Here is a 27346-nt window from a genome sequence, read left to right on the forward strand (position 1 = left end):
TCCTTTTCTATGTAAGATAAGGACTGCAATTCTTTATACCATTGGAGGAGCCAGAGGCTTTGCTAAGCTTTGCCTTTCTTGACCGTTCATCTCAAATTTAATGGGAGCGTTTGTGTGTGTGTGTGGGTGGGTGGATGTGTGGCTATATTATATTGGTGACTGGACTTTAACTGTGGCACAATGTTGGTTGCCTTTCAGGCTAATCGTCTCTCCGTTTCAGGAGATCAAAGATCATTTCAGCCTCAGTGTGCTTTCTACCTGCCTACTAAGGGAGGCAGCAAATTTGGTCCTGGGCAACTGAGAGGTGGCTTTTATCACCAGTTATTTTTCTTCACATCTTTCTATCAACATAGCTCAGGGAACACTCAAGAAATAAAAAATTACACTTCACCAAGTACTAGCTTTCTGGGATCTGATCACTTCTAAGTGTAAACCTCTATTACCCTAGCAATGGTCCCTGGCGTTCCTTTTATTCCTCTGATATATAAACATCACAGAAAATAACAACAAACCCTCAAGCCCACAGCAAAGAGAATGCAAGCATGGCACCATCCCTCTTCGTACTGCCGTTTTAACTTGGTAGAGGAGGTTAAATTTTGGAGAGAATGGTGGCATTCATAGGAGGGGCGGGGTAAAAGTGTTGTCTAATTACACGTTAATGGCAGAACTCGCCTTAACCACGTCCCTCCTGCACAGTGGTGAATTTCTCCTGTGTGTTCCTGTGTGGATCCCGAGACCCTTCTCGCTTTAAGAGAGCCTCCCGCGCCCCTCACTCCGCCCCTTCCCAAGTCTCTGGGCTCGTCAAAGCTTCCCGAGAGCCATGGTTGGTCCAGGCAGGCAATCGGAGCACCTCATGGAGCGGCTGCTAACCCAGGGTGGGGTGGGGTGGGGTGGAGGGGTCTGTTTGTAGTACTCTCAGTCCTGATGTCACAGGCGCGGCAAGGACATCGCAAGGAGGAGTCGGATTACAGTAAGGATGGGCAGTGCGGCAGGCAGCCCGAGCGCACTCTCCAGCCGCCGGGGATCTTAGCCCTGGAAAAGCAGCCTGCAAGGCGCTCATCCCGCGGAGGAGGCACGCTCTCGGCGCTCACTGCTCTCCACGCCGGGGACACTTCCACCGAATGTAGCATGAAACGGCTCTGCTCTGCGTACCAGCCTTGGGTGAGAGCTGATGCTGAAGACACCGCGGTGGGATTCCAGCTGTCTGATTAATGAGAAACATAATGTATTTTGGTGAGTGTTCACTCTGATGATGTAATTCTAGGGGTGTCCGGCTCTTCATCAGTGCAGACAAGCCCTTAAAAAATTCTTTAAGCAGCAAGAATATATTACATTAAACCTACCTCCAGTTGGCAACTGGAGGACCAAGCCGGTGCAGCCTTCAAAGCTTCCTTTGTGCCACAATTGGGGCTGTTAATTTAGCCGTGGATGAGTTTAAGTTGGAAAAGAAAAGAGACAGGGACCTGTGTGGGGGGGTAAACTTTGCCTTGATTTGCCCGAATGAAGTTGGCTGTTTTAGCTAGGTGAAGGAGAAATAGTGCAGCGTGGGAAGTCATGAGCTAACTTAATGGAATGTGAAACAAAGTTCCTATACTGTTGATGCTGTGAAAGCTTAGTCAATATGAGCATTTCATTAAGCATTTGCTGGTTTTTCTTGTTCTGAGGCGGAAAAGGAAAACATTCTTCAGTGAGCAGTGTGGTTGAGCAGCTGAGAACACTTCCCTATATCATCTCAGTGCTCTGTCTAGCTAGGAGCAGCCTAGCACAAAATGCATATTATTTGAAACCTTTAGAGGTCTCGGAGCTGTCAAATATTTATGCAGTTTAGTTTTGTGCCACGGTAGAAACCTCAGGTTTTCAGTTGAGCTGCCTGCATTTCCAGAAAGCATGTTGAGGCTTGGATCTGAGCTATCAGTTGAGCACTGGAAGTGGGCTTGGAGCTGTGCATTTGCACTCTAACGCCGCAACTTACTGCTAGTACAGGAGGCAAGCCCCTTCACTAAATAAGAAGTCAAAGATAAGGACTGAATATTTGTTCCTCCTCTCTGAAGTTATGCTTTCTTTCTGTAAGTCCCATCTGGCATCATCATTTAAGGGCATCTATGTGATATTAAAAGGTTTGACAGAGCAACTGGAGAGGGGCTAGGAAATGTATCCAAGATGCAAATGCTCTGATTTCTTGGTTTGCTTTAAATATTAAATCTAGCGTCTTCTTTCAGATTAAAGAGGTATTTAGATAAACTTAGGTTGGGGCACTATTAGTTTGTTGGACATTTATTTCTGTATGTACTATTTGCTCTGTTTTGTTTTCTTTAGCCTTTGAGACATTTGAGAGAGTGTGGAAGGAATCTAAGTTCCAAAAGCTAAATGCCTTTAGTTGTCTTGACAGTTTTGATTTGCCTACAATTTGTATCATATTAGAAGAGAAGTCTTAAAATAACTGAAAATGATTTGGAAGAAACAATTTCATTGCATCACCAAATTTAAGCAGAATCTGTAGTTAAAAACCATCTATTTCCAGTGGATAGTAATGGAGGTGGTAAGCTTGTTTATTGGCCACTAATAGAGTTTATCATGCATATATTTTCATAAATGGAAAAGCTTGTAAAGATAATAGGTCTTTTGGACAAAATACAATTTCAGCATCAGTAATGACACTGAAGCATGATGAAACAGATTATAATTTTAGTTTATATTTTCACCCTCTTGCAACAATTCCTTATGTGATTGTCATGAGGAAGTAGGGTCAATTAGAATAGCAGTAGAGTCTAAAAGTACTGGTCAAAGGCCATCCATGCTGTACTGGATTCTCGTGTGACTGTTGGAGAAATGTTCACTGGGCTAGCTCGTGTTATTAACTGTATGCTAGTTCAGCTTCTTGTAAAGCAGAGTGATTCATAGGGTAATCAGTTTCATTGTGTAATGCAAGTTTTTAATAATACGAATTGAAATGTGATGTCCTACTTACTTCAGATGAAACTCTACTCTTTGAAAGGCAAGGCTAAAGTTGCCCTCTCTGTCTTGAACATTGTCTTACCATAATTTTGGTATAAGAAATGTTTTTCTGTTCCCAGAGGAAATCCTATGTATTCAGGAATGCTGTTTCTTTCAGGTTATGCTATGCAGCTTCTCGTTCAAGCTGTTAGATATCCATAACTTTGGGAGCCCACCCGTCTCTAAAAAAAAATGTGTAGTACAAGAGCGAGGGCAAAAAGAATTGAGCAGTACACTTCAGGCATGTTAAAATTCAATAGCATCCTAATGTTTGAAAATGCTGAAGACTATGTATTTATATATGTATGTATGTACGTACACACATATATGTGTACATGTGTATGTATCTTAAAGTGTGTGTGTGTTCAAAATTGTAGTGATTTCAGGTAATTCTTCAAAACAATGCTCTCACTTTGCAAATTGGTTGGCCATTACTTTCTTCTTCATTTTTCAACTGCAAATGGTTTATCACGTCAGGGAGAACAGGGACAAAGGGAAAGAAATGCTGCATTCTTAGGCTTTTCTGGTGATTTGTGAGAATGGGGTAGAGATGTCAGAAGTCCTTTATTTGTATCCCCAGCAGAGCGTGATGAAGAGCATGGTGATGCTATGGTACGGGGTGAATTGATATGAAAGCGGGATATTTACTTCCTTTATAAATCATCTGATTTGTCAGTGTTGCCCCCCACCCCCACCCCTTCAAATATAGCTGAAGAATCACTACCTGAGTAGCCTGGCTCAGCCTATCTGCTTCAATTCATTCCTCCTTCCCCTTGGGACTGGACAACTGGACCCTGCCCTTGCTTAGCTGGAGTCAGTTGTGTGTGTGCAAGTTGGTGGAATATGTAATATTTTCAGATCTCAAGAACAGCTCATGTTTGGAGTGTGCTGTCTCAGACTTACCAGACTAATAGAGCTTTCTAATGACTTAAGCCTCACTCTTATCCCCTATTGAGATTTTAGTGCAGTGTTTTCAATAATCGTTCATTTGTACTTCCTGTGCTGTGATTTAAGAGTTTGCTGTTCAGTCACCGTGGATACTTTTGTTACTTATACTATCGATCTTGGATCTTGCATTCACCATTTGGAGTTAAATATAAGGTTCACATGGGAGAAGGAAGCAGGGAAAATCTCAGTCAGCAACCTGAGTGGGATTTACTGTAAAAGCAAGGGAAAATAATAAATACTTATGAATTTACCCTCCCACCCCCATCAATATTTTAGATAGTTAAAAATTACATGTGCCAAAGATGAATAGCCATTAATAATTTATCCAGAAATAAAAGCAAGGCAGCTGAGAGACTTCTCCCTAGATTAAGGAAGAGAGGCTGTGGGTGGTTGTCAGTACAATGGACTGAGCTGCCCAGTTACAGTTTGGTTAAGAGGACTGTGCTGGTATGAAGGGCAGGTTATTTGCTTGAGTGCACCCCAGCAATTGCTCAGCACCTGGCAGAAGGTTGTAACTGTGCACTGTCTCCAGCTCTACGCACCGTATGTTTGAATTGTCTCCCCATTCCCATCTGGCGGGACACATTCTTCCACTGCTGGATAGGTGAGTCGTTGCCAGAGGTCATGTCAACCACACAGATTCCCCATGGTTGGCCAGAGAGATGCCATGTCTCACCCTTTGCCATCAGGAGAGAAAATGGGAGGCTGACTGTGCTGAAGAAATTCTGTGTGGCTGCATATCAGTAAGCTTTCAGTTCTGAGTCAAGCAGGTAGAGACTGTGGTAAGCTTATAGCCAAGAAGGATCTGGGGCTTGCCCCCATGAGAATACTCCTAAAAGAATGAAATGATACACCTTCAACAGAACTAAGAGGCAAATATTAGAGCTCTCCCTAAATGTTCCTATTAATGGCATATTAATTAAACCTAGAGAAAAGGGCAGGCAAAATTTAGAAAGTGTGAATGAATCATTCAAGTTCGCCTTGGTGTTAGTTGTGGATCAACTCTCTTCATTAAAATGCCTAAGGAAAATAGGAAAAACATTTGGTGGCATGCCTAGAATAAAAAAAATAAAAAATAAAAAAAAACCTCACTGAGGAAGCTTTTAATACAACAGCTAACAAAAAAAAAAAAAAAAAAAAAAAAAAAAAAAAAAACTGGTAGGAAAATTCTAGGACAGAACGCTATTCCCCTGCCTATAATAGACGTATTTGCACATTGTCTTAGGAAGGACTTTTGTTTTCCCCTGGGATGTTTAGAACATTCTCAAGTCAGCACTTACACTTTTGGTTGTAGCCGGACCATCAAGTTCACCTCCAAACTAGTGTGTTAGACAAACATTTAAATGGCAAGGTTATAAGGAAGGAAATGATCAGAAAGCAGCAGGCAGCAGAGAAAAAGATTCCTCTTTTTTAGTGGTTTCAGTGGAAACATTTAACTCCTTCTAATTAGTTTGTACTGAGTGATCTGTTATGGGGAATTAGGTCCACTTGACTGTTTCTAAACACTCAGCCAGTGTTTCTATCTTCCCGAAGCTGACAGGGGTGAGAATAATTCAGGAAGGAACTTCTATGTCTAAAGTCCCCCTTTTAAAGTGTGAAGTCCTGACCATTATGTCTTATTACAAATACATCTAAATTACATGCAATAAATTACTACAAAACAGGGCTGGAGAATGTTAACAGGTGAATACTATCAGAAAGGGTCATACATAAGAACCTGAAATCTAAGATAACTTTAAAAGCCATGAAGATTTCTTTCTTAAGACTATTCTCTTTTTAATTTCATATGAAGTTCTTATTTTAAAAGCCAAATTCCAAATTTGATCAACATGCCAGTAACATGGATTCCTTATCACATCCTTAAATTTTAAGCTAATTTTTTAAAGGACCTCCACAGTTGTTGTAATTATATGGAAATGAGATATGCTTATTTAAGGGATAAGATCCAAAATTCATGAGCTAATGGTGACTTGCAAAGTTACGCTTTCGTGGATGACATAATTGTTCCAAAAAACAAATGAAAAATTTAAATTAGTGGTTTCTGACTTCCACTCCAGAAGATTTGGTCACAGCTCCTTTTGACTGAACACTCCCTTGATAAGACAAGATGTGTTGGTTGGTGTGTGTGTGTTTAATACTGGAATGTCAAATAGTTCCTTGTTATATATATACTTAATATTATACTTCATTCATAGCATTTATGTATTCCTGGATCTTTTCACATCATTTGAAATGTAATACATTAAGTATTGACTTAATAAGATAGATATTAAAGTATTTTTTAAGCACAGCTGGCTTTCAAGTTTAGCAACCATTATACACATTAGAGGTTTTAAAAATCAAGTCATAAGGATCATTTTCAAAGCTTTTCCTGCCTAAGAAAGCATGATGCTTGTATAAGCAGAAACCTATTTCTACTTTGACCTTGAGAAAGGGATGTTTCCATTTGTATTGCACTAGGAAAAACATGTCAAAAAACAACAAAGGTCATAGTCCCTGCCCTCTCTCTTTCTGTCTGTCTCTCTTTAGAGAAGCCATTACATATCATTTCCCACAAAGATTAGCTTTGCAACAGAATTTCACACATGATTGGTGGCATTAAGAGAAAATACAGCATAAGAGGTGGCTAGAAATATCAAAGCTTAAAGTGGTTGAGATCATGCTTGAACCAAATTGCTAGGATTGAAAATAGGAAGATGCTTTACTCTGTCGCAGCGTTAAAATCGTTATGAAGCAGCTGGAAGTCAGCCCTGATTGAATATGAACTCCAGGTTTACACAGCCCCTGAAATGGAAGGTATTTTCATGAAACCCTCTTGATTCCAAAACCTCAAATGCATATGAACCTGTATTAGGGCATTGGCTGGGATGTAGTGAATCTCTTTTCTTTCTTATCAATCTTTCAGTTTTTTCTTTTTTTGCCCACATGTAATATCACATTTCTGTAAGTTGAGAGGAAAAAGAAAAGTAACCTGGCCAAGGTCAGAAAGGAAATCCACAGCAGTATCAGGACTGATGCTCACAGAAAATGCTGTCTGCCCCACAGGAAGATGGGTGCTATGGGGGCAGGAATGGGGTTGGTAGGCTGAGAGTTTTTAATGGATAAATGTTGTTTCATCTATATCCTCAGCACTCTTCTTAGTGCCAGGCACTTAGAAATATGTGTTGGATGTGCAAGACTGAATGGGTGTTGGAGAGCAGAGAGGAAGGGAATCCACTTCCTCCACGCATTCCCTAAGGCTGATATTCCCTATGAAAGCTAGTACTCGGGCATTGACAGGAGAAACAATCCCTTTTGCTGCTGAAACACTAGCTTTTTTTTTTTTTTTTTTTTTTTAACCCAAGTCTTAGTAAGGACAAGGCCATAGAAATTAAATTTTAAATTAAATATAATAAATTCCATGATCTTTTTTTCTGTTTCTAGTTGCTTCTTTCATAGGACTCTGCAGTGTAAAGCCGGTGTTAACTCTATAGACTATTAAGGCCAATGTACAAAAATGTCTGAAAAATACTTAAAATTATATAAGATAGCCAAATTATAGTTTATAACAACTCACCTGATCACAATTTCAGTTTTCAGCTTCACTTTTCTTAAGTGAATTTTCTCCAGATGTTGGCATTCCCTTGCCAGCAGGCTGGGAGGGGTATAAAAGACCCTACATGCACAAGTAGCTGAAAATGTTTAGGAAGGGTCTCTCCAGTTTTGAAGGTTGTCATTTATGATGGCAGGAGAAAATGAATGTAATTTTGCCTACAATTTGCAGGGCTTTAGTAAAGTTGCTCTTCACACTTACCTTTTTTCATATTCATGCGTTTTGCTGATGAGGGAAAGTAGTTGTAGCAGATTGCTCTGAGGATAAAAACGCAATAATGAATGTAAATGTACTTTAATAAACATGATCCCTTACACTTGTATAGCAATTTGTATTTTTCAAAATGTGTCAACATTTTGCTTTTTTTGTCTTCAAAATGACCCATTGTGCTAAGTAGACAAAATATAATTATTCCTATCTTTAGATGAGGAATTTGAGCCTCAGATGACTGAAACTACTTTCTCAAGGTCACAAAGCTAGTGACTGTTAAGATGTAGACTCTGTGTCAATACTTCTGAGACTTCAGTGCTCTTTACAATGGAGAATGGGGGTAGGGAGATATTTTTATGAATGGAAGATTATTTGTAATAGTAATACTTGAAAACATTCTCCAGCTAATAGCTAGAGAAATGAGTCAAATAATTGGGATCCAAAATGTGTTTGTGTTTTGACTTGACTTTGTGAAATCACAATTCATAAAAGAAATCTGAACATAATTTATAATTTTATTCTGCCTTGTCTTTTTACATCAAATCATCAATAGTCAGAAAATATGAATTCTGCTTAGAAGGCATGCATCAGTGTTATGGACTGAATGTGTGTGTCCCCATTTCCCAAATGTATAAATTGAAGCCCTAATTCCTAATATGATATTATGGAGGTGGGGCCTGTGGGAGGTAGTTAGGTTTAGATGAAGCCATTCGGGTGAAACCCTCAGGATGGGATTAGTGTCCTTATAAGAAAAGGAAGATGTGAGAGCTTCCTCCTTCCACCATTTGAGGCTATAGCAAGAACGTAACTGCTGCAAGCCAGGAAGAAAGCCTAACCAAAACCAAACCAGGCCTACACCTTGATCTTGGACTCCCCAGCCTCCAGAACTGTGAGAAATAAATGTCAGTTGTTTAAGCCCCCCAGTCTGTGGTTTTTTGTCATGGCAGCCAGAACAGATTAAGACAGTTGGCCTCAGGCAGGAAGGATCCAGGCTTTATCTACTGCCTCAGTTCCTCTAGTATCTATATTTAGTATAGATGTTAAAGCTTATATTAATTGTATACTATATGTTTTTGCTGTCTCACTATTTAACTCAATGCTTATAAAAAAATTTCCAAGTTTTCTGTGCTACGAACTCTTTGATATTTACAGTGACCCCATCTCTACCATTTGTTCAAGATGGAATCCCAGTCTAGTCTTTGTTACATGAATGATAAGTAGGAAAAATGGCCTACTTTACAGTTATACCTCTTCCATTCAGTAGTGCTGTGTCCTTGGGAAAGTCATCTCACATTTTTGAAGTTTTGTTTCTTTGTAAAAGGAGAATAATAATAATGTTTTTCATGGTTTTATTTGGAGGACTAAAATATGCTATACACATAAAAGTGCCTAGCACTGGAAAGTACATGGTAAACAGTTAAGCTTAACTCTTTATTTCTTTTTTTCCAACTCATATACAAATGTATGAAAATTGAGAAAAGTGATTTTGCCTTTTGGGGTCAAACTAGGAACCACGCTTAGTAAATTACATAGAAATAATTTAATGTAGATAATTTGGTATATAGGTGATAGAAGAGCTGAAAAGCCACATGGGAAATGGTGAGACAATTCATAGAGTAGCAATAGCAAGAAACTGGCAGTTATAGATGGAAACACAAGAGAGAATCCTGAAGGCCAGGGCCCAGGGCCTCCTGGCAGGAGCTGGAATCATAGAGGGGATCCCACATTACACTCAGAGAGAGATAGAAAAATACCCTGGTTTTTCCCTTTCTCTTGCCCTCCAATCCATTACCTTCTGCCTCTCATTGGTAGAACTGAGCCGAGGCCAACTGAGGTGGCCTGGGAAATGTGTCCTGCAGGTTTTAGCCTCTACCTCTGTAGCTTAGAGGAAGAGCAAGAATAGATCTCAGGACAAATGGCCAAAGACCTGCAGAGAGATCTTGCCCCTGATCTATAAGTAGCAATTTAAATGGGAGAGTATTTCTGCAAAGCCACCTCAAGTATCAGTAAGAGTTTGGTTGGGGAAGATACACTTAAGAGGGAAAGGAAGTATGGTTCAAGAGCTTTTGGCAGCTCCACCAATCCTCCTGGTTCAAGTATGTACTTTGTCACTTTCTGGTAGCGTGGCTTTGGACAAATTAGTGAATCTTTCTTTGCATCAGTACTTAATACAATCGGTTGAAAAGTCTGACAGTGAAGTGTAATGAAATTTGAATACAAACTTTATAATCTGCAAAGCACTGTATAAATGGGCCTTGTTATGAAGGTGTGAAGAGCCAAGTGAATTAGTAAAAGAAGTGGGGAGTTTGAAAAATAACAACTTGGAAATAAATGTTCAGCTATGCAGTTTAACATTCCAGCAGAGATTTCTGAGGACATTGAGGGAAGAAGCATTTCGTTACTTCATCAAATAGCCTCTTGTATTGTGGTTTAAATATACCTTAGAGGCCGCATCTAATCTATTCTTTGTCATTTTTCTATACCAATGGGAAAGTTCAGACTTAGAGGCAGGAAGAGAAAGTGAGCAGGGCAGGAACCATGAGATTCCATGCCCCATACTCTGTCCCCTGCAAAACTCTAATGGGGATAGACATATTGAAAACTGAGAGAGTTTATTAATAATTGCTTAGGAATTGAAGAGGAATTCAGTATTGATTTTTATCTATTCCTCCACGTGTTGCTGGAATTTTAAAGACAGATTTCTTTGGCTGAATGGACCTACTATTAAAAAAAATCAAGGCAAAATATTCTGCCCCGCCTGTATAGAATTATTAGGATTTCTCTCAAGGTCTGCTTGTAAAGTCCTGTACAATTTACAACTTACGACGCTCTTGTTTTGAGGTACCACCATGGTAACTGCTGGGAAGTGTTTCTCTTGCAGCACACAATATGGAAGTCACCGTTACCATCACGTGTTTTAATTAGCTGCCCTGAGGAATGGTGAGCTATAGCTTAGAAGTCTGTGGGCATTCTTAGGATTTGTATACTAAGGAAAATGTATCAGTTAAAAGGTAAACTGGAAGGCAGATTGATTAATTTTTTTCCTTTAAAAGAAAAGTTGTGTAGGATCCTAAATACTAACCTGGTGAATCACTTCGTTTATGGCACCCATCTGGTTTTTTTCTTACTTTTAAATCAATAAGTACAAATACTGTAGTGAGAAGCTTAAGGCATGAGCTTTATGGACCTCTTGGTTTCCTTTGAGAATTCTCAGCTTCCCTTTGTGAACAGCCCTGATGCTGATAGGTGATAACAGGTGATGTGGCCACTGCTCACAGAAAAAGAATTGAATATGGGCTGAATGCCTGCCTGTGCCAGGCACTGCCACGAGTTATTCCATTGGCACCTCACCACCAGCCTTAAGGGGAACATCAGTGGATCTAAACCCTGGCTGTATGAAAGAATCACCTGGGGAACTTTGAAATGATACTAATGTCAAAGCGCTATCACGGTCCAGTATAACCAAATTCTCTGAAGGTGGAGCCAGGCATCTGCATTTTCATTTAATACCCCTCAGTTAACTATGAAGGCCAGCCAGAATTGAGAACCACTGAGATGGGAAATTTTAACCATTTTACAGTAAGCATCCTGAGGCCCTGGGAAGTTCCAGATTTCCCCAGGTCACCTAGGCAGCAGTTGGCTGGGTCAGGATTCCAGCCCAAGTCAGTCTGAGTTCAAAGCCTGGGTTCTTTCCCCACGACACATTGTCTCCTCTCACGGAAATCAGTGTATGGCATGACGTGTGGGCCTGATTACACATTGCCTGTGCTGCCCATCCCTGGTTTCCACAGTAAACATCCCTAATGGCTGGGAACCCTTCCTTTCTACTTGGGATCCTTTATAGAGCTGGTACCCAAAAGAAGTCCATATTACAGTAGTTGATTCAGGATCACAGTAATATAGTTCTGGAAGGGATTTTGAAATCTTGCTTCCCAAAACTTAGTGTTTGTACAAATTACCTGAAGATTAGATTATAATATAGATCCTGATTCAGTGGGTCTGAGATGTGGCCTAAGATTCTGCCTTTCTAACAAGCTCCCAGATGTTAAATGTTCCTGGTCCACCCACTGATCACACTTTGAGTACTTATGCTTTAGAGGCCAGTTAGATGAGCTACCACTTTATGCACATGCGGGAAATCAGGTCTAAGTTTCCAACCGAAGTATACTTATTTCTATTCTACAAGACACTGCATGGTCCATGGTTTGAGCTCCAATTACGGTGACCAATGATTCCATGTTGCCTGGGATTTAGAGGGTTTTCAGGATGTTGGACTTTCCGTGTCAAAACAGAAAGCTTCATGTGTACTGGGATGAACTGGTCACTCTAGTTTCTGTAGACTGAATTTGAACCTTAGCTTCAACTCTCAAGAGTGGGGAGAAGTTGGGCAAGCAACTTGATCTCTTTGAGCCCCAGTTTCTTAATCTGGGAAGCAGGAATAATAAATGATACTCTATAGAGTATTGGTAAGGATTAACTTAGATGGCATATGGAAAGCACTGGAAACGCTGTCACAAGGTTCACTTTCAGTAAATGTTCACAATGGTTATTGCTGTTTATAGACCTGACTCGGTACTCCCTTCCATTACTGAAAAGAAGAAGAAATATCCCAAAGATCAATTGCAGGTGACCATGGATCATCTTTATTGCATCATCTCTGTACAAGGAGGGCAGCTTTTAAATCATCTCCTGCCCTTGTTATGATGGGCAAGCTGGAATGAAGTCATTCTTCATTGTACACTTTGCCTACCCCGAACATCAATACTAATGTTTTTTTGTTTGCTGCTTAGGGAAAGAAAGGCCTGGCTAAGACTTTGCCACCTTGGGACATTCTGAGCTGGCCCCTCATGTTCCTGTCGACCTTGTTTATCCATTAGTGTTTCTCTGAGCTCTGTAACAACTTATGAGGGCGGCTGCAGCTAATGACTGTGCCTTCCATCTCCTGACCCGTCATTGTGTTAACAATCGATATCCTTAAAACAACACACACAGACAAGGCAGCTCCTCCACCGCAGCTTCCACTAAAAATGTCCGTGGAGAGAAAAAGAGAAAAACGTTTAACTCATGCACTTCCTAGCACAGAGCCTGGCACAAAAACATCGGATTCATAAATGTTTATGGAGTGTGATAGCAAGCTGTGGGAATCTGTCTCTGATGCAAGTGACTTTTCAGTAGTGACCTTAGTCACTGCTACTAGTGACTAGAGTCTACTACTTAGACCTCTACTTCCCCTTGCTCAATTGGATGGTGTTGAGAGAATGAGGCTGGCTTTGCCAGTCACTACTCAGGAAAGCCAATTCCCTCACCTCCTGTCAAATGCCATACGCTTCTCAGAGCATTTAGTCGGCTAGATATGTGATGATTGGTTGGGAAGCAAAGTGCACTTTTGTTTTTCTATTATCACTGGTAAGTGGGGAAGCTACAGGCAGTCGATTATTCCACAATAGAGGTTACTCAGCCCAAACTGCTGCTGACTAGTATTTTAAACAAGAAAGCAAATGAACAACAAAGCAGAAGCTACTCTTGCTTTCTTTAAGTATAAAACGCAATTGCAGAAAGGACCCGACATAATCACACTTTTGTTTATTTCCATTTTAGAGGTAAAATTGGGAGGTTTTTGTCTCTGTTTTCAACACTGCTTACCGTAGTTAAAGCCTTCTGAAAGGAGATTAAACATAAGGGGCCAAAAGTCTCCATTTCATGGATAGAAAAATAGAGGCCAAGTGATTAGTAAATGTTCATATTTGGCTCTTATTAACACTCAAACATTAAAACCCAGGGCCTGAGATAGGGATGTGAATTTGGGTGAATTGTCCTGAGCCTCAGCTTCCGAATCAGTTGAGATAATAATGGCAACTCACCCTACTTCACAAGACAGAGGTGTAACTTACTAATAATAGCTAAGATTTAGTAAGTGCTTAGTCCCTGACAGCCACTTTTGTAAGTATGGCAACCCAAGCAGTCTTCACAACAGCCCTGTTATGGAAGAATTATCAGTATTCCTGTTTTTAGATGGGAAGACCAAGGTACAGTGAGATTAAAATGAGACTAAAATCAGTGGCCAAGTCAGGTCATACCCAAGATGTCTGGCTGCATAACACAGACCTCCTCACCACACCTTTCTATGTGACCTTGAGTAAATTCCAGTCTCTGACAACTCAAACCTAGGAGTGTATTCTCACCATTCAAATAGAGCAGCAGTTTTTTGAAGAAGGCAACAAACTAACAAGAGAACCAACGCACAAACAAAACTCCTCTCAGTGTACAAGCCAAGCAGCCACCTGGCAGGTGGGGCCTGAGGCTGAGATCAGGAAAAGACTCCAGGTTCCTTTCAGAAAGTCTGCACAGGGCAGGAGATATAAAATCCTGTTCATGGAACATACAGCACCAGCCCCTGTAATTCTCCAAAATTGTGACTTACACATAATGCTAATCACAGTGATGGCGGTCTATTTTTATGTGAGTGCTGTGAGCTAGATGTGCTATGTCCTTTACCTGTGTGAGTTTGTGCCTGATAGAAGAGCCATAGTCTTCCAAATGGAGCAACAGTCTTCTTTCTTACTCTCTTCTTCCTAGGCACATCAGGCAATGTGCCACATGTGCAGTGATCCTTCTTATCAGATAATAATCCAAACATCTTTTACACCCTTGGAGCACCTGGAACTGAGAGAGAACATGTACTCTTTGAATATGTTCAATAGAATATTTTTGTACTTTTTGAAAAAGTAATACATGCGCAGTTTTTAAATTGAGTATTATAAAAGTATAAATAGTGAAAACTAAATCCCCCCCACCAACCACCATGGGTGCATTTTGTTGTATTTGAGAGACTAAATTCTATGGAAGGGAGTACGTGTATATATTTTGTATATATATGTATCTATCTATCTTATGTGTATGTGTGTATATACGTATATATATATATATACGTATATACATATATATGGGAGGGAGTGTGTGTATATATTTTGTATATATATGTATCTATCTATCTTATGTGTATGTGTGTGTGTATATATATATATATATATATATATATATATATATATATATATCCCCCTCTTGTTTATACATATAATGGAAGTATCCTGTGTACCTTGTTTTCATATTGTTTTATGTATCGTATACTGATTCTCATTCTTTTTATTTTATGGCTACATGGTAGCTAATGATTTATTTTGCTGGCCGTCAAAAAAAATAAGTTATTTCTATTATTTTACTAGTAAAAACAATGACTATCATAGTGCATAATAATTCTTTGTTACATGGACACATGTATCTATCTACAGAAGTAGGATTGCTATCCCAGCACTTTAGGAGGCCAAGGCAGGTGGATCACTTGAGGTCAGGAGTTCAAGACCAGCCTGGCCAACATGGTGAAACTCCGTTCCTACTAAAAATACAAAAATTATCCAGGCGTGGTGGCAAGTGCCTGTTATCCCAGTTACTCAGGAGGCTGAGGCAGAAGAATCACTTGAACCCAGGAGGCAGAGGTTGCAGTGAGCCGAGATTGTGCCACTGTACTCCAGCCTGGGTGACAGAGCGAGACTCCGCCTCAAAAAAAAAAAAAAAAAAAAAGAAAGAAATGGGATTGCTGGGGCAAGGCATATTTAATCCTTATGCTTATTGCCAAAATGCCCTATGGAAATTTTTTACTGCTGAATTTCTACATCTATTTCTATCATTAAAAAGTAGAATAATCGCTTTGAAACTGACAAACTGCCTTGAAGACCTCTTAGAGCATGGATTTGTAGGATAGAAGAGCATGAAACAGCTTCCTGGTTTTTTGTCCTTGCTCTCCCCTCCCCAGTCTACTTCTCTATTTCACTTCTATTCTGCTAATTCCATATGGATGTTAGTTTCATTATTCAAAAAGTCAGTGGTGCCACAAAATTGAAAGATGACCTGTGCTTTACAAATGGGGATAAATGCAACAAGACTGCACTTTGTAAGTGAAATTTTACCCTTCTGCTTCAAAACCAGAAGGCTGATCCTTGAAAGATCTCTTCAGGCAGTTATAAAACCAAAGGTAGTTTTAAATACGGTTGGAAATTTTCTTTTTTAAACTGTCGGTGGGCATTAAGAGGCAAAACTACATTTATATTATTCCACATTTCAGTGATTCTTTCTTATATTTCTAATTCCATATTTTTTTAAAAAATAATTTTTATTTAGCACACAATAGGCTTAGAAATAAACTGGAGTATCTATAGCATGTCTTTATGGTAAAAAAGGAAGATGTCACCTTTATCAAGGAAACAAAATTTCCAAGCAGCAATGATGTCACCATCTATTGAGCTCTTGAGCTGTTTACAAACATGCACTCATTTACTCCTTAAAGCAACGCTGTGTTTTAATGAGTAGATGTCATTCTCTCTATTTTACAAAAAAGGCAATTTCAGGAAGCTTAGAAGGTTAAGTTTCCCACCAAGTAAGAGGGAAATGGATTGAAAATGTCATGCGAAGGATTCAGTCCAAGACTTTCTGAGTAGACAACTTGAGTGCCAAAATACTGACACTACCCTTTGGTATTTTCTGTCCAGCACACAATTCTTGGGCCACTTCTGTGGAATTTTGGTAGTAGGGACATTTATGTAAAGTAGAGGTGCTCATTTTCCCAGCCCTTGCTGTTAGAGTCTTCAGGACAATCACAGCAATCCCTGCTAAAGTATGAACAATACTCAAAGCCCAATCCTACAAGAAAGACTGTGAGGAGGACAAGGCAACCAATCAGCTTTTCTCTTGTGTTGGAGAGATATTCTCCAATTACCTGCTGTCCCTTTGTACTATGCCTTGCAGTTCCCAGAGATGTCGAAGCAACGAAAATTAAGTGAAGGAAAGCAGTCAATCACGGCACTTAATGATATGCTAATTAGGAATGCTGTGTAGAAATCAGTCTAGTGTCCTAATTTACATCCCCTCTGTTCATTGAGCCATTTAACATTCTCCCTCATCCTAGTGACTGTGTAGGCATTTTGTAATATCCAGTAGAAGAATTTTATATATACATGGCACCCTGGAATCACATCTGACATCTTTATATGTAAGGATGTCACATTATATACTTCACCTTATATTTAAGATAAGAAAAATGAAGATTAACAAATTTAATTGCCTAGCCTGAATAAGCAACCAGTAGTGAGTGGTACAGATAGGGCCGCCTAGAATTCAGATCTGTTGACTACTTTCTAATATTGTTTGTTCTCCTAGGGATATAAGGGATGGTCATTGGTTCATCGTCTTGTTATTTCTTCACAACACTTCTAGGAGATGAGTAATATCCTTTTCATTTTACAGATTTAAAAAACTGACATTAAGTTACTTTCCCAATGTCATATAGAGTGTGGAGGAACAAGAAGTTGAATCTCTGCTTACAGGATTCAAACCTCCAGCCTGCCATTATTTGCATTAGGTTTGAATGTGGGTGCATCTCTGCACTCGGCAGGGTCTAAATGAATTCAAAGATCCCTCCCAGGCCTAAAATTTTCTGATCCTACATAGCTGTGGGGATAAAAGGGTGGAATTTGTTGGAGCAATAAATCACTGCAGCTCACATGAGTCCCAAAGGCATGATCAAGTCTCCCTCATTCCATTCCTCACTGTCAGCAGTGTGCATCATTTATCTCTAGTAAATGCAATAATCATCCCTAATGAGTTTCCTGACTTGATTCTCTTATGCTTCCACCTCAAACAAAACTTGGCTGTCCCATGGTATAGCTACAGACAAGCTAATCCCACAACACAGAGACACATATGAAAATGCCTCCAAAGGTTCTTATTTCCTGATATGTGGGGTCCAAATTTCTTATCTAGGTGATCAGTGCAGACCAGGTTTTGGCTCAAATTTACCTCGAAGTTTTATTTTTACAAAACTCTCCTTACCTCATCCTCAGGTCCAGCCCTGTAGACTCACTCCTCATTTCTTAACCTTCTGTGTCTTTACCTCATATTGTCCATCGTACTTGATGCATAGTTTTTTTTTCCCACTGTATTTCCAAAAATGTAAACACTCATTTTTATTCACTGTTAGTCTCTTCTGTCTTTGAAATATCTTATATAAGAGCATATAAATCTCACAAATTCATCAATAAGGTTCATTGCAAATGGCACCTTCTTTAGGATGACCATCTAAAATAAAAGTTTTTAAAAAAAGAAAAACAAAAAAATTTATAAAAAGAGTAATTATTCTTTTCTCTGAATTTTTGTGTTTCTCAAACATATCTGAAAAAAAAAAACCCTGAGTTGTCTGGGTTTCCTACTGCCTAGTCTGGATCTACTCAATCAGAATCTTCATGGATAAAGCCCAGGAATCAGTATTTTCACAAACTCTTCCCTAATATCACAAGATTGTTGGCTCTCTATAAGTTAATGTATAAGCATAATGCAATTGCATTCAAAATACTAATAGTATTTGATCTTGAAGTAGGCAGAATGATACTATAATTTATCTGAAAGAAGAAGCATAAGTAAATATTCTCTGAAATTATGAAAAAAGAGTGTTCTGACAGGGGAAGCATATTCTAAAATACACCAAAAAACCATAATAATTAAATAATTTAGTCTTGAATAATAGACAAATACGAAAACCATATTAGGACATTAAAAAGTAAATCTCAATACTTTTGTATATGGGGATTTAGGCTATGATAAAAATGATATTTCAATTCACTGGTAAAACAGATACTCTTAAATAAATAGGGGACAACTGGATACACATTTAGACAAATAAAGTGGATTCCTATTTCACTTCTTACTCTGAAATAAATTGCAGATTGAACAAAGATTCAAACATAAAAATTTAAGCTATAAATACATAGAAGAAAGCAAGGGTGAATAAATTTATACACTTGCAGTGGAAAGTCTTTGAAATCAGGACACAAACCCAGAATTACAAAAGAGAAAAATGACAAATTTAACTACATAAAATTAATAACTGTGCTTGGAAAAATAATTCATAAATTAAGTTAAAAAAGAGACAAAGTTAGAAAACAGTATTTACAACACCAATGTGAGACACATGGCTAATTTCATTCATTAACAAAGAGCTTATAAGAATCAATAAAGAAAGATAAACAACTAAGAAAAATTGATGAAGAATATGAACAAACATTGACAAGCTTATTCTAAAGTTTCTGTGGAGAGGCAAAAGACCTAGATAGCCAACATAATATTGAAGGAGGACAAAGTTGAAGGACTGACACTACCCCACTTCAGAGCTTACTATAAAGCTACAATAATCAAGATATTGTGGTATTGGTGAAAGAATAAACAATAGGTCAATAGAACAGAAGAGAAAGTTCAGAAATAGACTGATGTAAAGATAAGCAACTGGTCTTTGACAAAAGATCAAAGAAAATATAACAGAAAAAGTCTTTTCAAAAAATGGTGCTGAAACCAATGGACATCCACTTGAAAAAAAATGAATTTAGACAAAGAACTTATACTCTTCACAAAAAGTGATTCAAAATGGATCACAGACATAAATGTAAAATGCAAAACTATAAAACTCCTGGAAAATAACATAGAAGAAAATCTAGAGGACCTTGGATTTGGTGATGACCTTTTAGGTGCAATGCCAAGCCATGATCCATGAAAGAAGGAATTGATAAGCGGGACTTCATCAAAATTTTAAACATTCTGCTGTGAAAGACACTATAAAGAGCATAAGAGTCAAGCCACAGACAGGGAGAAAATGTTTGCAAAAAATATTTCTGATAAAGGACTGTCATCCAAAATACACAGAGAACTCTTCAAGGTCAAGAATAAGAAAACAAACAACCTGATTAAAAAGTGGGCCAAAGACTTTAGCAGATACTTCACCAAAGAAGATATACAGATAGAAAATAGGCATATGAAAAGGTGTTCCACGTCATGTATCATTAGAGAAATGCAAATTAAAACAACAATGAGATATTACTACACAGCTATCATAATAGTCAAAATCCAGAACATTGACAACACAAAATGCTGGCTAGAGTTTGGAGCAACAGGAACTCTCATTCATTGCTGCTGAGAATACAAAATGCTACAGGCACTTTAGAAGACAGTTTAGCAGTTTCTTACAAAACTAAACTTCTTTTTACCATATGATCCAGGAATCATCTTTCTTGGTATTTACCCCAAAGAAACTGAGAACTTGAGTCTATACCAAAACCTGAACATGGCCAGGCATGGTGGCTCACGCCTGTAATCCCAGCATTTTGAAAGGCCGAGGCAGGCAGATCACCTGAGGTCAGGAGTTCCAGACCAGGCTGGCCAACATGGTGAAATCCAGTCTCTACTAAAAATACAAAAAATTTAGCCAGGCGTGGTGGCGGGCGCCTGTAATCCCAGCTACTCGGGAGGCTGAGGCAGGAGAATCGCTTGAACCTGAGAGGCAAAGGTTGCAATGAGCTTGCACCACTGCACTCCAGACTGAGCAACCAAGAGCGAAACTCCATCTCAAAAAAAAAAAAAAAAAAACAAAAAAAAACGAAGAAAAGAAAAAAACCCTGACTAGAAGATTTATTTATAAGTGCCAAAACTTGGAAGCAACTAAGATGCTCTTAAGTAGGTAAATGGATTAACTGTGGTATATCTACATGATGCTATATTATTAAGCACTAAAAATAAATGAACTACCAAGTGATGAAAAGGCATAGTAGGACATTAAATGCATATTAGCAAGTGAAAGAATCCAATCTGAAAAGGCTACATACTGTATTATTCCAACTACATTTGACCCTTGAATGACATGAGTTTGAACTGTGTGGGTTCATTTATGTGTGGCTTTTTTTCTATCAAATTCATATTCAAAATACGGTATTAGTGGGATTGCCAGGGGTTATAGTAGGACAAGGGATTAATAGGTAGAACACAGAGGATTTTTACCATGATGAAACTATTCTGTATGTTACTGTAATGAGGCATATGACATTACACATTTGTCCAAACCTACATAATGTACAACACGAAGAGTGAACCTTAATGTTAACATACTCCGTAAACTCTGGGTAGTTATGACATGTTAACGTAGGTTCATCAATTGAAACAAATATACCACTGTGGTGGAGGATGTTGGTAATGGGACAGGCTATGAGTGTGTGAAGGCAGTGGGTATATGGGAACTCTGTACTTTCCCATTCAATATGGCTGTGAGCCTAAAACTGCTCTAAAAAATAGTCTATTAAAAAAAGAAAATGAACAAACACCTTACATATAAAGAAACATGTATTGCCAATGAAAATGCACTTAACTTCATAATAACAAAATGTAAATAAAAATAATAGAATATATCTAGTCCTTCACTTAACGGATTGGTAAATGTTTAAGAATTGAACAAATGTTTAAGTGTTGGGTGTGGGAAGGGCCATTCTTAAATACAAATATGTGAAGGGAATACATTTTTGCAAACTCTGCACAAAGTGACTTGATCATATTTAAATATGCATATATATTTTACAGCATGTACTCTTTGCCCTAATAAGCTTTTTAATAGGAATATACTGTATATTCCCAAAAGGTTACTTAGCTATATCATTAAAGATATTAATGAATGTTAGTTTTTAAAGCACAAACTGGAAACAACAAAAGTGAGCCTCAGTAGGAAAAGCATTAAGTAAAATTATGATGCATCCAAAATACTGGAACAGGGTGCAGCCATGAACAAAATAAGCATATCTGTATTTTGTGATGTGGGAAAAAATCTACACTATAACAGCAAATAATGAAAGTAAGGCCCAAAAGGATGAAAAGAATCCTTTGGGGAGAAAAAATTTAAGAAGGCTTTTTGATAGCTACACTACTATAAGCAAGTACATTTCTAAAAAGAAAGATAAGAACTCATGAGCAGTTGTTAGACTTGGAAGCAGGAATTACACTTTTTTTCTTTTACATCATTTTGTGCAGATAGAATGTGCCACTGGGTCAGGGGTTTAGATCTCCTTTGTTCACTGCTCTATCGTTAGCATTAGACAGTGCCTGACACTTAGTAGATGCTCTGAACTGTATGTGGAATTATTGGGTTTTTTTTCTCATCAAGGGTTAGTTATCTGGCAATGGATTATGAACCATTTTTTCTGTTCGGTTGTTTGGATATCTCTGCATTTACAAGGATAATAAATGTATCTGTTTAAAATGGCTTAAATATGTGCAAAAGCTTCCCACATAGTTCTTTTGCCCAGACAATGTTGGAGAGCATAGTCGGGCATCATCTTTTCCCCTTTGGGGAACTGTTTCAGATTCCAGGTCAGATGTTTGTGGTTAAGGCTCATCTGTGTTTTTAGGTTGCAGACTTTTCAGAGTCATCGCTGGTATAGTACTGAGAAATGATGTTGATCCTATGTTCTGTGGTCAGGTTGTCCAGTTTCACTCCCACTTCTTGTGCCTATTGGGTGAAAGACCATGGTCAAATCCCTGGATGCGAGTGTCTGTTTCTTCATAAGGTTGTTCTTAAATGAGATAATGTGTGTAGTTTGTATAATCCAATATTAGTTGCACTTAGGAAAACAGAGTTAGATGGTAGCATTCTATTATTTAGCAGGGAGTGTTGTAGTAATTAAAAGATAAGTGAGTGAAGGAAGAGTGAATAAATGGATGAATGAAGTCCATGCATTGTGAAAGCAGGTCTGGAGTAGGTTGCTCCTGCATTCCAGCAGGAGGGAATTTAATAAAAAGTCATTTGGTGATTTATTTCAAACAGGGTATACAATTAATCCCTTTCTAGATACAAGGAGCTGAGTTAGAACTGTAGGCCTAGTTTCTGGCAGATATCCTGAGTGGATGTCATCCCCCTGGGTTATTAAGGTATTCTCTCTTTTTTTGCCCTAGCTTTCTGGGCTTTTGCTGTCTTTCTAAATCTCTCATTTTCTTTTTGAGCCAGATTTTCCACCTAGTCAATTGACAGCCCAATTCAAGATTAGATTCTGAGAGATTACAGAAACCCAGTCTAGTAAGTCACTGGGTGAGCCCAAACCTTATCTTTAAAGTACCTTGTGGGGAGTGAGAAACCTCAATTCTAGTGGAGTTCCTCGGAGTTGATAAGATTGCCAAAGTCCTTAAGTCACACTGCCTTCCACTGCTTGTAGAAATGATAGTTTTATCTTTAAAGACAGCAGAGTGGGAAGATAATCCATTTTCACTGTGGGTTATAAAATAAATGTTGCTTCTTAATCTTAAAATAGCTTGAATGAGGGCCTTTTAGCCAAAGACTAGCAAATCAATATTTAAAGAAATATGCCTTAATAAGCAAATTGATTTTAGGGTTTTGTTGTTTTTAAAATTTTCGTTGCTTATATGTCTTTATGCCTCAAGGTGTAAGGAATACTTGAATACTTGTAACTTTGATTTTTGCCATAAGTAAAACCAGAATGGTAGAAGACCTCTTGCTCACCCTTCCTTAATCTTTGCCGAAGAGAGTGGCTCAGCATTAAATGAAATAAGATTTTTATTTCTGTACTCAGAATACAGGCATTACAGAACAATAGTTAAGAGCATAGACAGTGAAGACATTTAAATATTTTACTAGTAGGTTCCTTGCATATGTGCTGAATTCTGCCATGTTCCAAACACTGTTCTAGACACTAGAGGTGAATCAGTGAACAAAAGAAAGAAAGATACCTGTACTCAAAGAATTTACATTTTCTTAGGAAGAGACAGTTATACAAAAAATATAATTAATACATGAAGTATACAAAATGTTAGAATATAATAAGTGCCATGACTGCAAAGCTGTGGGGTGAGCCAGCTTGCAGGAGTGGGCCTCATTAGGAAGGTAATATTTGAACCAAGATTTGAATGACTTGAATCTCCTCTGTCCCTCACTAGCTGAGTACATTGGGGAAGCTCCTGACCACACTTTCTCACCTGTAAAGTGGCAAAAATACATAACTTGTTTTGCTGCTGTAAGAATTAACTGCACTAACCTTGGAAAAGCAACTGATGTATAGTAGGTTCTCAGAAAGTTGTAGGGTTTCTATTGCTTATTTTATCATCACAAATTCAGGTCTTCTCAACTTTTGTTTCAAAAAGGTAAGTGAAGAAGTTTTTTAATTGAATGCCTTTTGTTTCTTTAAAAGTGGATATGTGTCCTGCAGTTGTGTCACACAGGTCTTGAATCTCTGTGTTCTGGTAAAACGTTGAATTCTGTTTTTCCATAACCTGAGTCTGGTAGATAAAATGCCACCATATTTGTTGTACTTTTTGAGTGGACATCTGCTTTTATTATTATTATTATTATTATTATTATTATACTTTAAGTTCTGGGATACATGGGCAGAACGTGCAGTTTTGTTACATAGGTATACACTTGACATGGTGGTTTGCTGCACCCATCAACCCGTCATTTACATTAGGTATTTCTCCTAATGCTACCCTCTCCTAGCCCCCCACCACCCGACAGGCCGTGATGTGTGATGTTCACCTCCCTGTGTCCATGTGTTCTCCTTGTTCAACTCCCACTTATGAGTGAGAACATGCAGTGTTTGGTTTTCTGTTCCTGTGTTAGTTTGCTGAGAATGATGGTTTCCAGCTTCATCCGTGTCCCTGCAAAGGACATGAACTCATCCTTTTTTATGGCCACATTTTCTTTATCTAGTCTGTCATTGATGGACATTTGGGTTGATTCCAAGTCTTTGCTATTGTGAATAGTGCCGCAATAAACATATGTGTGCTTGTGTCTTTATAGTTGAATGATTTATAATCCTTGGGGTATATACCCAATAATGGGATTGCTGGATCAAATGGTATTTCTGGTTCTAGATCCTTGAGGAATTGTCACACTGTTTTCTACAATGGTTGAACTAATTTACATTCCCACCAACAGTATAAGTGTTCCTATTTCTCCACATCCTCTCCAGCATCTGTTGTTTCCTGACTTTTTTAATGATTGCCATTCTGACTGGCGTGAGATGGTATCTCATTGTGGTTTTGATTTGCATTTCTCTAATGACCAGTGATGAGCATTTTTTCATGTTTGTTGGCTGCATAAATGTCTCCTTTTGAGAAGTGTCTGTTCATATCCTTTGCCCATTTTTGATGGGGTTGTTTGTTTTTTTCTTGTAAATCTGTTTAAGTTCTTTGTAGATTCTGGATATTAGCCTTTTGTCAGATGGATAGATGACAAAAATTTTCTCCCATTCTGTAGGTTGCCTGTTCCCTCTGATGATAGTTTCTTTTGCTGTGCAGAAGGTCTTTAGTTTAATCAGATACCATTTGTCAATTTTAGCTTTTGTTGCCATGGCTTTTGGTGTTTTGGACATAAATTCTTTGCCCATGCCTATGTCCTGAATAGTATTGCCTAGGTTTTCTTCTAGAATTTTTACAGTTTTATGTCTTACGTTTAAGTATTTAGTCCATTTTTGAGTTAATTTTTGTATAAGGTGTAAGAAAGGGGTCCAGTTTCAGTTTTCTGCATATAGCTAGCCAGTTTTCCCACCACCACTTATTAAACAGGGAATCCTTTTCCCATTGCTTCTTTGTGTCAAGTTTATCAAAAATGAGATGGCTGTAGATGTGTGGTTTTATTTCTGAGGGCTCTGTTCTGTACCATTGGTCCATATATCTCTTTTGGTACCAGTACCATGCTGTTTTGGTTACTACAGCCTTGTAATATAGTTTGAAGTCAGGTAGGGTAATGTCTCCAGCTTTGTTCTTTTTGCTTAGAATTGTCTTGGCTATGTGGGCTCTTTTTTGGTTCCATATGAAGTTTAAAGCAGTTTTCTCCTATTCTATGAAGAAAGTCAGTGGTAGCTTGATGGGGATAGCATTAACTCTGTAAATTACTTCAGGCAGTATAGGCGTTTTCACGATATTGGTTCTTCCTATCCATGAGCATGCAAACTTTTTCCATTTGTTTTCATCCTCTCTTATTTCCTTGATCAGTTGTTTGTAGTTCTTGAAGAGGTCCTTCATATCCCTTGTAAGTCATATTCCTAGGTATTTTATTATCTTAGTAGCAATTGTGAATGAGAGTTCAATTATGATTTGGCTTTCTGTTTGTTGTTGGTGTACAGGAATGCTTGTGATTTTTGCACATTGATTTTGTATCCTGAGGTTTTGCTGAGGTTGTTTATCAGCTTAAGGAGATTTTGGGCTGAGACGATGGAATTTTCTAAATATACGATCATGTCATCTGCAAACAGAGATAATTTGACTTCTTCTTTTCCTATTTGAGTACCCTTTATTTCTTTCTCCTTCCTGATTGCCCTGGCCAGAACTTCCAGTATTATGTTGAATAGGAGTGGTGAGAGAGGGCATCCTTGTCTTATGCCGGTTTTCAAAGGGAATGCTTCCAGTTTTTGCCCATTCAGTACGATATTGGCCGTGGGTTTATCATAAATAGCTCTTACTATTTTGAGATATGTTCCATCGATATCTAGTTTATTGAGAGTTTTTAGCATGAAGGGGTGTTGAATTTTGTCGAAGGCCTTCTCTACATCTATTGAGATAATCATGTGTTTTTTGTCATTGGTTCTGTTTATGTGATGAATTACATATATTGATTTGTGTATGTTGAACCAGCCTTGCCTCCCAGGTATGAAGCCGACTTGATTGTGGTGGATAAACTTTTTGATGTGCTGCTGGATTTGGTTTGCCAGTATTTTATTGAGGATTTTCACATTAATATTCATCAGGGATATTGGCCTGAAATTTTTTTTGTTATGTCTCTGCCAGGTTTTGGTGTCAGGATGATGCTGGCCTCATAAAATGAGTTAGTGAGGATTGTGTTTTTCTATTGCTTGGAATAGTTTCAGAAGGAATGGTACCAGCTCCTGTTTGTACCTCTGGTAGAATTCAGCTGTCAATTTGTCTGGTCCTGGACTTTCTTTGGTTGGTAGGCTATTAATTATTCATCAGTTTCAGAACTTGTTATTGGTCTATTCAGAGATTCGACTTTTCCTGGTTTAGATTTGGATGGGTGTATGTGCCCAGGAATTTATCCGTTTATTCTAGATTTTCTAGTTTATTTGTGTAGGAGTGTTTATACTATTCTCTGATGGTAGTTTGTATTTCTTTGGGATCAGTTGTGATATCCCCTGTATCATTTTTTATTGCATCTATTTGATTCTTCTCTCTTTTCTTCTTTATTAATCTGGCTAGCAGTCTATCTATTTTGTTGATCTTTTCAAAAAACCAGCTCCTGGATTCATTGATTTTTTTGAAGGGTCTTTCGTGTCTCTATCTCCTTCAGTTCTGCTCTGATCTTAGTTATTTCTTGCCTTCTGCTGGCTTTTGAATGTGTTTGTTCTTGCTTCTCTAGTTCTTTTAATTGTGATGTTAGGGTGTCGATTTTAGATCTTTCCTGCTTTTTCTTGTGGGCATCTAGTGCTATAAATTTCCCTCTACACACTGCTTTAAATGTGTCCCAGAGATTCTGGTACATCGTGTCTTTGTTCTCATTGGTTTCAAAGAATATCTTTATTCCTGCCCTCATTTTGTTATTTACCCAGTAGTCATTCAGGAGCATGTTGTTCAGTTTTCATGAAATTGTTCAGTTTTGAGTGAGTTTCTTAATCCTGAGTACTAATTTGATTGCACTGTGGTCTGAGAGACTGTTTGTTATTATTTCCATTCTTTTGCATTTGCTAAGGGGTGTTTTACTTCCAATTATGTGGTCAACTTTAG

General features: G+C 38.3%; 1 protein-coding gene across 3 annotated transcripts in view; it reads left to right on the top strand.

Annotated features, from left to right (window-relative positions):
• Positions 1-27346, top strand: part of ZNF385D (zinc finger protein 385D) — a 981405-nt gene that overhangs the window by 646444 nt on the left and 307615 nt on the right. The window contains exon 1 of one of the 3 annotated variants that reach the window (XM_002814010.6): positions 652-1233. The exons of 1 other annotated variant lie outside the window; for it this stretch is intronic. In XM_002814010.6, coding sequence (XP_002814056.1) covers positions 1212-1233 — 22 coding nt within the window. In that variant the 5' untranslated portion in view covers positions 652-1211. Of the gene's footprint in view, positions 1-651; positions 1234-1864; positions 2067-27346 lie in introns of those variants that run through there. One more of the 3 variants, XM_054552514.2, reaches the window with a different exon arrangement.

The sequence above is a fragment of the Pongo abelii genome, chromosome 2 (assembly GCF_028885655.2).
Source record: "Pongo abelii isolate AG06213 chromosome 2, NHGRI_mPonAbe1-v2.0_pri, whole genome shotgun sequence".
NCBI lineage: Eukaryota > Metazoa > Chordata > Mammalia > Primates > Hominidae > Pongo > Pongo abelii.